The sequence below is a fragment of the Carcharodon carcharias genome, chromosome 18 (assembly GCF_017639515.1).
Source record: "Carcharodon carcharias isolate sCarCar2 chromosome 18, sCarCar2.pri, whole genome shotgun sequence".
NCBI lineage: Eukaryota > Metazoa > Chordata > Chondrichthyes > Lamniformes > Lamnidae > Carcharodon > Carcharodon carcharias.
Window position 1 is genome coordinate 102,647,807 of NC_054484.1, and position 12,149 is coordinate 102,659,955.

Consider the following 12,149-nt stretch of genomic DNA (forward strand, 5'->3'; position numbering starts at 1 on the left):
TACATGCAAGATTCTTAAACTAGCAAAAACTGAAATCTGAGAATAAAAGATAAAGCTGAAAGGTAACATAGGTTCTGTAGTAATTATGATTTTATTTAGTTGCAATGTACCTTTAAGAATAATACTTGTTAAGGAAGATCACATGATCTGTAGTAACCATTAGGAGAGTAGCGCAGGCTACCTCAGCATCAGTGTAGAGTTAGAATTGGAGTTGAAAGCACATGTGTAGTCGCTGCTGAGTATATTATGAATAAACTTAATGTTTCCACCCAAGAAGTGTCTACAGATCAGCTCTATCACTTATACTACAACCTGGCCTCCCTGCAACAAACTGGCGATGAGGATAAAACAGGGTTGAACAGAAGAAATCAAGTTAGAAAGAAATCGGCACTGTACCTCGCCCAGTGATTGTAAGTAGCAAGCTCCATTAGAATTGAAGAAGTTATCCCCTCTCAAAATGACACAATTTGGGAGAATTGATCCTTTTGGACCAGCTACAGACTATTGGTCTCAATACATAGAACGCCTCACCTTTTTTCAAGCGAAAGAGATTACGGGGGAAGAGAAGAGGCGAGCGATCCTCTTGAGTACTTGTGGGAGCAAAACCTAAAGTCTGATTTGAAATTTGACGGCACCCAGTGCTCCAGATATGAAAAATTTCAATGAATTGGTGGACCTTGTGAAGGGTCACTTTCAACCCAAGCTCTCAGTCATAAGGCAGAGGTTCAGTTTTAATTGCAAAATAGGGCCCTGGGTGAGACAATTGCATGCTACATGGAAAATCTGAAGCAGATAACGGAACACTGAATGACATGCTCAGAGATCGTTTAGTGTGTGGTGTGAAAGAGGACTCTATTCAGAAAAGATTATTGTCCAAAGTGAATCTGGATTTCAAGAAGGTGCTAAAGCACAGTGAGAGATTCAAAAATAACGCAGGGTGAGCAAAATGGCGCTGTCCTCCACTTTGGGTGGGAAACCTTAGCCAAATGAGGCCTGAAAAAGCCAGACTCTCCGAAAGTGGGAAACAACCCCCACTAGCCGAAGAATAAAGAAAAATAACTTAGCAGCAAAATTGAAGAATAATTTCAATAGAGATGGAAACAAGCAGTCTTTTAGCGATTGGCAGTTTAAAAAAATCAAATGCTACTATTGTCATAGAAATAGACACATGATGAGGCAGTGGAAGGAAAGATTCAAACAGGCTTGTAAACAATAGAAGAAGCCCAATGAAATCTACAATGTAGAAGAGCCTGAAACAACAAATTCAGACATTTACTTGTTCTCTAATCTGAAATTTGGAAAGACAGAACCAATATTTGTCAAAGTGAAAGTAAATGGCAAACCTGTTAAAATGGAAGTGGACACAGGAGCTTCCACTACAGTAATTGGGGAACATACCTTCAGGTATTTGTATAATGGTGAACATCAATTAAGTTTAGAAGAAACAGCTGCCAAGTTAAAACCATATACGGGTGAAGACATTCAAGTAAAAGGCATAAGCAGAGTAACCATCCATTATGGAAGCCAATCGGCAAAGCTACTCTTGATGGTGGTAACAGGTGAAGGGCCAAGCCTCCTGGGGTGAAATTAGTTAAAGGAGATTAAGTTAGAATGGGCTGAAATTTTCCAGTTGAGAGCAAGTGGACTACCAGAGCTACTCAGAAAGTACACCACCATCTTCAAGGACAAACTGGGGAAAATCCAGAACCTGCAGACCAAGGTTCATTTGGTTCTGGAAGCAACCCTTCGCTTCATGAAGGCGAGACCGGTGCCATATACCCCACGAGAAAAAGTCGACATTGATCTGAACAGACTAGAGAAACTGGGCATTATACAACCTGTTCAGTTCCCAGAATGGGCAGCGCCCATAGTCACCATCCTTAAATCCAACCAAAGCGTCTGAATTTGTGGAGACGACAAAGTGATGGTTAATAAAGTAGCTAAGCTAGATAGACACCCCATTCCCAAAATTAAAGACCTGTATGTCAAGCTGGCAGGAGGGACAACGTACACAAAGCTTGACATGAGTCATGCTTTTCAACAACTAGAGTTGGATATTGCCTCCTGGGAATTTGTCACAATTAATACCCACAAAGGGTTGTGCCAATATACACAATTGCCTTTCAGTGTCTCCTCACTTGTGCCATCTTTCCGAGAACAATGGAAAGCTTACTGCAGGGACTTCCCTAGGCTGTAGTCTACTTAGATGATGTATTGGTGACAGGATTCACTGAAAAAGAGAAGTCTTAAAATGTTTCTTGCAAGCTGGAGTGCATCAAAAAAAAAGTACACATTCCAAGCAAGGGAAGTGATCTATTTGGGTCACTGGGTAGATTCACAGGGCCTCCACCTGGTTGAAGAGAAAGTGAGAGCAATAAGAGAGGCACCTGTGCCAAAGAACACCTCAGAGCTCAAATCATTCCTAGCGATAATCAACTATTACGGGAGGTTCTTACCCAATTTGTCTGCAGTGCTGGCCCCCCGCATTCTCTACTCAAAAAGAACCAACGTTGGTCTTGGGAGACGCCCCAGAAAGAAGCTTTCATAAAGGTGAAACAATTGCTGCACTCATCCAATCTATTAGTGCATTATGACCAGACGAAAGAATTGGTGCTGACATGTGACACATCTCCCTATGGAGTGGGAGCAGTGCTCTCTCACCGGAAGGACGAAGACATGGAACAACCGACAGGTTACGTATCAAGAACACTCACCACAGCGGAATAGGAATACTCACAGATAGAAAAAGACCTGTCCATCATCTTTGGTGTCAAGAAATTTCACCATTACGTACACAGCCGCCATTTTAAAATCATTTCAGACCAAAACCATTGCTAGGATTGTTTAGTGAGGACAAGGCTACACCACCCATAGTCTCAGCGAATACAACAATGAGCTTTAATTCCGGCAGCATACAAATACACTTTCATACATAGGCCTGACAATCAAATCACAAACACCGATGCCCTTAGTCATTTGTCTTTACAAGAAAATGATGAGCATGTCCCAGTTCCACAGGAACTTGTTTTACAAAATTTCTTAAATTCCTCACCGGTATGTGCTCGATAGATCAAAGACTGGACAAGTCGGGCCCCAGTCCTATTTCAGGTACGAGAACAAATGCTACATAGTTGGTCACAGGAGCCCGTATCTGATGAAATGAAGCCATACTTCAACAGAAGACGTGAAATAACCAGCCAGGATGGAATCTTAGTGTGGGGAGCATGAGTGATAGTTCCTCCAAAGCAAAGGGAGCCACTTATAATTGAACTACAAAGGGCCCATTCGGGAATTTCCCAAAAGAAGACCATAGCAGCTATCTATGGTGGCCAAGGATGGATGGCGAAATAGAGAGTTTAGTAAAGCACTGTGCGCAATGTCAGCAACTGTTGCCAGTGACAGCTCCATTACACCCAAGGGTGTAGCCAGGTAAACCCTGGGTGTGGTTGCATATTGGCCTGAATTTTTCAGTCACCATGCTGGAGCGGGCCGGACACGCTGGCGCATAAAATGATGCAGGACGACATCTGGCGTGCGTCCTGAGGACTTTGTGTTGTCTCGCAATACTTCGCTAAGTGGATACACGCTGGGGTTGGCTGAGTGCCCGCTAATAACTGATAGGCCTGTTAAGGCCATTAACGAATTCATTAATGTAATTGTTAACGCTGCCCATCCAACCTTAAGGTTGGCGGCAGGTGAAAAAGCCAAGCGGCCTTTACGTTTTTTAGGGAAACTCGTCCACGGGCGGGATGAGGTTTCCTAAAGCTTTTACTAATTAAATTTAAAAACCTTCCGAAATATAAAAACATGTCCCATCTCATGTGACACAGTCACATGAGGGGACATGTTTCATTAAATTTTCAATCAATTTATTTAATTATTTCAAAAGCGCTTCAATCTCCGAGGCAGCTCCGTGCCTCAGGGAGATTGAAGCACTCTTTCACGGGCATGCGTGAGAGAGCGCTGGCCCCGATTCTCCCTCCTCCCCCCACCCGTGCAGGTGGCGCTGAGCACTAGCGCTCACATCTTGCGCTAGGCTGGCCTTAATTGGCCCGCCCCGCGTAAAATGGTGGCGTGGAGCCGATCGCGGGCGACAGTCGGCTCCACAATCGCCCCCGCCCGCTCCCGGTCAGCCCACCCACCGACTGAGGCATTCAGGCCATTGACTACGTTGGGTCTTTCCTGGGAACAATGTTTCTGTCCATTGTCGATGCCCGTTCAAAATGGTTGGACATATATGAATTGAAGTCACCAAAATCAGCCGCTACAATTGAGAAACTAGTCACAGTTTCGCCATTCAGGGATTACTAGATGTAATCATTTCCGATAATGGCATGGCATTTACACGTGCTGAGTTTCAACAGTTTATCAGCTTCAACGGTATCACTTGTGTGAAAACTGAACCGTACCACCCTTCTTCAAATGGACTGGCCGAAAGGGCGGTTCAAATGTTCAAGACAGCATTGAGAAGGCTAACTGGTGATTCCATAGCAACCAAGCTAGCACGCTTTCTTTTTCATTATAGGACTATCCCTCACGCAACAACAGGTGTCACGCCTGCGGAGTTATTGTTGAAACACCGTCTCAGGACAAAATTGAGCTTAACAATGCCGAATTTAGAGGGGAAGGTGGAAAGGAGTCAGGGAAGCCAGGAAACTAGACACAACTTTCATAGTCGTGAGAGGAAATTTACCGTGGGAGAGCCGGTATACGTGAAGAACTTTGGGGAAAGACTAAAGTGGTTACCGGGTGAAATAAGTGCGGTGTCTGGACCTCTGCCTTATCACGTGGAGGTGGAAGGCTGGATCATCCATAAACATGTGGACCATTTAAGGGATAGAGAGAGACAAATCATCGAGATTTGGTTCCACCAGTGACCATGACTGGGTCTGCGTTTCCTGTTGAGGATACACAACCCAGGATGACATGTCTGATGTCCCTGTAAGAGTTGAGGATACAGAACTGCAAGTGCCCACTGAAGCACCTGATGTTCAGGCAACTCCGGAAAAGGAGATTCCTGACAAAGAATCTGAAGTTGTGGAGCTGCAACATTCCACACATACCAGGAAAAATATGTACTTGTAAATATTATATGTATAGCCGAGTTAAAGGGGGAGGAATGTAGTAATTATGGTTTTATTTAGTTGTAATGTACCTTTAAGAATAATACGTGTTAAGGAAGATCACATGATCTGTAGTAACCAATAGGAGAGTAACGTGGGCTACCTCAGCAGTGATTGTAAAGATAGAGTTGGAGTTGAAAACACACGTGTAGCTGCTGCTGAGTATATTGTAAATAAACTTAAAGTTTCCAACCAAGAAGTGTCTGCAGATCAACTCTATCACTAATAAACATAATAATAAATCACTACTCTACAACAGGCTCCCAGCAAATGTTGTGAATTAGAATGTAATGTTACAATTTCTCCCGTTTCCAAGGTACTGAGAACCAAGGTAACGGAGCAAGTTACACCATGCTATTCTCATGCCCTTGATAGCAGCCAAATAAAGAGTGAGATTTGCAGAGGCTCTGAAAGCCTGGGAAGACTCTAAGTTGTCAGAAAAAAAGAGTTTAAACATGTGGAGTTAAAAACGTTTTATGCATTTTCATCAGTCACACAATAACATTTACAGATGTAAACTGCTTGGAGAAGTGCCGGGTCAGAAAGTGTAAGGTAGAAGTTACTGTTACACGTTTATTTTAATCAAGTTAAAGCTAGTAGGCAATTGCTTTGTCAAGAATATATTTCTTGTACCTTGAAATGTGCGAATCGGATTCAGCATTTAAAGCAGTAAGGGACAGCTTATGAGATTACTTACAGTATACTAGAGTTGCCAAACATCTTCTTTGCTCATCGTGCACTTGTGGAGTTGAGAGAACGTCATTAAGTGGAAGTGGTCCCTGTCGAATTCCCACATTGTGAATGTCAACTACCTCCGCTCCATCAAAAATCAGCGCTTCTATTTCCTCTTCTGTTTTCACTGGAAGGAAAGGTTTGGAAACAGTTACTTCAAGTATTTTTAAATTTAGTCTGCTAATCAACCAGAACAGGTTCAATCATTGAACCGGCAGAGAACCGTGTGTATCGCAAGACTTAACAGCATATAGAGTTTTACTGTCTTAAACATGAAATGTTACAGCTTCCTCACAGTAAATACTGGGCCTTTCTATCGAAAAATGATCATTTCATCAGGCTTTGTGAATCAATGTTAGGCTCTGACCCCTGGAGATAGGTCGTGGCTCGAGGCACAGATAACTGGTGGGTGCCCCAGCAATATGGCAAAGAGGAAAGTCAGGACAATGATCTCATTCAGGCAAGTCAGGTGCATGGACATAGGGGGAAAAAGAATCACATGGGGCAGGACTCTCTCCCCCCCCCTCCCCCTGTTGGCAGGAGCGCACAGGCGCGCTTCCGGTTGGCACCCCCGATTGGGGGTGCGGCGCTATTTTATGTGGGTGGGCCAATTAAAGCCTGCCCAGCGTGACGTCCGCACAGAAGCGCTGTGTGGGTGGGGGGAATCCCAAAATCAAGACTGCGCTCTTCCGCTAAGTGCAGCCTCAGGGAGATCGGCTGTAAGTGTAAAAACCCTCAAAATAGAAAAATAAAATTTCTCTAACATGTCCCCTCATGTGACACTGTCACGAGTTGGGATATGTCCATAATTTTTACAAAAACTTTATTAAAATTTTTCAAAACCTAGACGAAACCTTATCCCGCCGGTGGATGAGGTTTCGTGCTTTTTCTGATTCCCGCCGGGGTTCCCGGCGTGTCTGCCAACCTTAAGGTTGGACGGGCAGATCCACTGGTTAGTTTAATGACTCTGTCAATGGCCTCAACTGGCCATTGACAGGTCGGCGAGGGCGCGGCCAATTTTGTTGCGCCCCCCCCCCCCCCCCCCACCGGAAAATTTAAATGGGGCGTGGAGAGGTCGGGAGTTCCGCCCAACGTCACCATGCCCCCTGCTCGCCAACAGGAAAATCCAACCCATTGTGCTCATGTGAGAAATATTTATAGGGCAGAATACAGCCAGCTTTATACACGCCTGCCCATGCCACATTTGAGCCAGGAACATATACATGTTGTTCCTAGATGCTGTTCCTCATTGATGACTATCAAACAAAAGCCCCCCAACCCCACCCACTCCCTAAAAAAGGGAACGTTTTAACTTCTGTCCTTTACACCATCTTGTGATAGAGTCACTTCTCTGCCTCAAATAATCACCACCCACGTAAGTTTGATTCAACTACCAAGAGTAGCAGGAATTTAACTAAATGGGAAGAGTTATCAGCAGCCATTTTCACATGTATTTTGAGTCTGAGTCATCTGATTTGGATCAGCATTTCTAAATGATTACAGACGGACATGCACAGAGATGAGTAGAAGGGCTACTGTTCACACTTAGACAACACCAACCACAAGTTTGTTGGGAGATGGTGGCATAATGGCAATGTCACTGGGCCAGTGATCCAGAGGTCCAGGCCAATGTTCTGGCTACACAGGTTCAAACCCCACAATGGCAGCTGGTTAAATTTGAATTAAATACGATAATATAAAGTTAGTCTCAGTAATGGTGACCATGACAACTATCATGGGTACAAACCCATCTGCCTCACTAAAGCCCCTTTAGGGAAGCAAATCTGCTGTCCTTACCTGGTCTACATGTGACTCCAGACCCACAGCAATGTGATTGACTCTTAACTGTCCTCTGCAATGGCCAAACAATCCACTCAATTCATGGGCAAACGCTGTCAGTGATGCCCACATCCCAAGAAAGAATTATTAAAAATGTTGAGTTGAGGCCTCATTGGTAGGTGACAGTAGACCAAACAGGGTGGAGCAGGAGCAAGGCACAGTGCATGATCGCCTGTGTCTAGGTAGATTACAGTAGTGGTGAGGGGGCCAGTGACTCTCTCGAGTAATAGAATATTTAGTCCAAAAGACGCAGTTTACAATACATTATGTAAGGCATTTGTTTGCTAAAATGCTGCATTATCTCCCTGACTCATGAGTGCTACAGTGCTGTAAAGCTAAATCCTGATAACTATAACTAGTTTGCTAAGGAATGATACACTTGGTTGGTTATTCGTACAAATTGTTTGTAAGAGTCATCTTACAATTCTCTGCACCACAGCCCATTGATTCATTCATGAATTAAATCTGAACACAAGCACACAAGTAAAACTTCATCTCCAAATGTTCCTGTAATGTGCTGCTAGCTCTGGGTGGAAGGTGGTAGGAAACTGCCCAAATTTAGCATGCTGTGCATTCAGAAGAATGAGGGAAGTTTTACATTGGATCACTTTGTCACCTTTGACCCAACTATTTCAACGCCCTCTTGGCAAGCCCCCCCATTCTTCACTCTCACGCAAAATTCTAAGATGTTTTAGGATAAAGGATAGCTGTAAAGGTAAAGTTCGTCATTACAAGATGACACTAGAACAGGCACTTAGCATTTCCCTGAGTTGCTATATCCTAAGACAACCATGATAGATTCATCCACTGGACTATAAACCCAAGTTATAACAAGAGTGGAAGATAATAAACCTTTTCCATCCTTCATTAGCCATAGTCCATCAGGGGTCATAAGCATCTCTCTTTGTTCACTACAACCCCACGTGCTGCTGTCATTCCTCCCTCTGTCCAGCTTCTGAAGTTGTCCACCTATTCAATATCTCTCACCTGGCCTGTTCTTCCTGACGTTTCACCTTCTCCTGTTGCAAACACCAAACTCTCACCCCACTTTTTCCAGTAATCGTACTTTCTCAATTTCCACTTCTTCTCTTCAGTCAAAAGCTCATGAAATGCTTGGACTGCGATTTTCCTGCAGACAAATTAATTCCTTCTTTGCTCTATCCAGCTGATTCTAAGGATATTTCGCAAGACCCACATTTCAAACGGTGTAACCCTCTCCTCACCAGCCTTATTTCGGGTCCAGTTTCCATACCATAAAGAGCAATGCCCCACACCTGGAATTCTGCACGTTGCTTTATCAAGTGTAGGCCGATGTTGGATGCCCTCCATATTTCATTCAGCTGATAAGTTGTAGAGTGGGCCATTTCTAACCTTGTCTTGATTTCAGTGCTGCTACTCCCATAAACTATAAATGCCTTCACGATCGGGGTAAGGAGTTTAGTCCTTTTTTGAAATTCAATCACGGAGGACCAAATGTTATGATTTCATTTTCTTTCCTTTTATTCGTTCATGAGATATGGACGTTGCTGGCTAGGCCAGCAATTATTGCCCATCCCTAATTCCCCTTGAGAAGGTGGTGGTGAGCTGCCTTCTTGAACCGCTGCAGTCCCTATGGTGTAGGTGCACCTGCAGTGCTGTTAGGAAGGGAGTTCCACGATTTTGTCCCAGCGACAGTGAAGGAACGGCGATATATTTCCAAGTCAGGATAGTGAGTGACTTGGAGGGGAACTTCCAGGTGATGGTGTTCCCATGTGTCTGCTGCCCTTGTCCTTCTAGGTGGTAAAGGTCAGGAGTCTGGAAGGTGCTGTTAAAGGAGCCTTGATGAATTCCTTCTGTGCATCTTGTAGATGGTACACACTGCTGCTACTGCGCATCAGTGATGGAGGGAGGGAGTGAACATTTAAGGTGGCGGATAGGGTGTCAATCAAGCAGGCTGCTTTGTCCTGGATGGTGTCGAGCTTCTCGAGTGTTGTTGGAGCTGCACTCATCCAGGCAACTGGAGGGTATTTCATCACACTCCTGACTTGTGCCTTGTAGATGGTGGACAGGCTGAGGGGAGTCAGGAGGTGACTTATTCACTGCAGGATTCCTAGCCTCTGACCTGCTCTTTAGCCAAGGTTTTTATATGGCTAGTCCAGTTCAGTTTCTGGTCAATGGTAGCCACCAGAAAGTTGATAGTGGGGGATTCAGTGATGATAATGCCATTGAATGTCAAGGGGGGATGGTTAGCTTCTCTCTTGATGGAAGGTGGTCATTGCCTGGCCTGCCTGAATGTTTAAATCTCACGCTTCATGGTTCTTCATAGCAAATGTAGCCACGTCTGTAGGTTTGAACCAGAGAGTCTTTTATCCTCCAAGAGGATAACTGGGGCAAATTTTCCTGTCCCTCGGCATAACGGAACCTCTGTGAATCCAATGAGCAAGGAATACACTGCAAAGTACTTAATTGACTGTAAATGCTTCCCTGAGATTGTAAATGACACAATGGTTCAGATTTTCTGGTCAGTGGAGAACAAATAGCACTGCTGCTTAGTTACATTTACAGTAGCCCACAGACTTTCTGTGGGCTTTTGCGCAGCAACTTACTGTAATGATAAGTCTGATGCGGCACACTCTACAGGGGATCTGGGACATACTCAAACAGGGAAAGCAACCCTCTCTTCCTTCAACCAAACAAAGTGAAAAATCCTCACTGTTTCAAGCAGAGTCTAAGCTGGAAGTGTAAGTGAGAACAGCTAGTTTAATTTAAATTTATGCATAGAAAATGAAGTAAAGAGGGAGAGAGAAAGATGGGATTAAGAGAGAAACAGATAAAAGAAAAGGGCATTTTTAGTTTAATTTGAAAAAAAATTCTCCAACAATAAAGGAATGAGGCTCCACAGTTGTAAAAGTCAAGTTTCAGCACCAGGGAGGTTTCTTGATAGTAACTGAGACTTACCACACTTCAAAATTTCCTTACACACGAATGGACAAGCCCTTTTGTTTTCTCTGGCATATTTAACGGGTATCTAATGGGCAAGTGTTGGAACTTCATGCTCTTCATGTACTTGAATGCCATATTTTTCAGTGTGGCACTGATGTAGCGAAGCTCTTGGAGGAGCAGGGTAAATCAGACAGTGATTTATACATTTCATTGCACACATATGGATGTCAGAAGTGATATCCAACTTACTCCTCAATAAAAGCGAGTGCTTATAGTTTCACCATTATTCCTACTGCAAAAGTGTTTACTGCATGATATTTAATTAACAAAGGATTGTCTTGAAGTTGTAGTATTGCTAAAATTCAATTTTCTCACATTTGGTACTGATGAATAATCGCTCATTAACAAAATGATAATGATTCATTAGCAAATGATTCAGCTAACCTTATGTTTAGTCAATTTTACTTATTGCAGACTACCTCAGAACATGACCATGGGAGAAAAAATATTCGTTTTCTGTTTGGCATTCTTTAATTAACATATTGTTTGAGGTTGCATTTTTAGTTGCATAAACATTGAGATAATGTAGCTTTAAGAATGTAGTGACTGTAGCTTTAAGACTTATGGTACTGTGCAGCATCACATGACAATGTGAACAAATCAGCCCGAAGCGCCTTTGGGGTGGAGTTTGTGTCTAGTTGTGCTTCTTGATGGAAGCATGTAACTGCTGCTGAAGCCCTGTAAATAAAGTTCATCGTTTCTTAAGAGAAACCTGTCTGGAAAATCAAGTCCATACCAACTGGTGACAAGGATAATTGGTTCCGGTGCTGTCCCTCGCCCAGTGAATGTGAGTATCTTCTTTTAAACGGAAGGAAGGGAAAATATGTTCACCAGGTATGCCACTTTTTGGCAGGATCAACCCTTTCGACTCATCCACAGAGGACTGGAGTCAATATATAGAACGCCTCAGTTTCTTGTTCCAGGCAAACTAAATAACAGTGGAGGAAAAAAGGAAAGTGACTCTCCTCAGCATCTGTGGGAGTAAAACTTACAATTTAATTCGTAGTTTGATGGCCCCGAACGCTCCTGATTCGAAGATCTTCAGCAGATCGGTAGACGTTGTGAAAGGGTCATTTTCAACCCAAACCCTCCGTAATCATGCAGAGGTTCAAATTTAATTCGAGAGTAAGACCCCCGGGGGGAGACCATAGCAACATATGTAGTGAAGTTGAAGCAGCTAACTGAACATTGTGACTTTGACAAGACCCTAATCAATATGTTGAGGGATTGTTTGGTCTCTGGTGTGCACGATGATGCCATTCAACAGCGGTTATTAGCTGAATGTAAATATCGATTTTAGAAGAGCATCAAAAACAGCACTTGTGATGGAAAGTGGTGAGCAGAACTCACAGGCCTTACAGGGTGTACAAAATTGTACCGTTTTACACTTGGGGTGGGAACAGAACTACCAGGCAATCAGCCGGGAAGCGAGGAGACAATCCCTACTAGCCCAAAATTTTAAAAATATACAGG

The 12,149-nt window shown here is 43.5% G+C and overlaps 1 protein-coding gene across 2 annotated transcripts in view; it reads right to left on the reverse strand.

Moving 5' to 3' along the window:
- LOC121290346 overlaps nucleotides 1-12,149 on the reverse strand; it is a 141,839-nt gene that overhangs the window by 116,613 nt on the left and 13,077 nt on the right. For both annotated transcript variants that reach the window (XM_041210697.1, XM_041210696.1), the window contains exon 2: nucleotides 5,821-5,982. In XM_041210697.1, coding sequence (XP_041066631.1) covers nucleotides 5,821-5,982 — 162 coding nt within the window. The remainder of the gene's footprint in view (nucleotides 1-5,820; nucleotides 5,983-12,149) is intronic.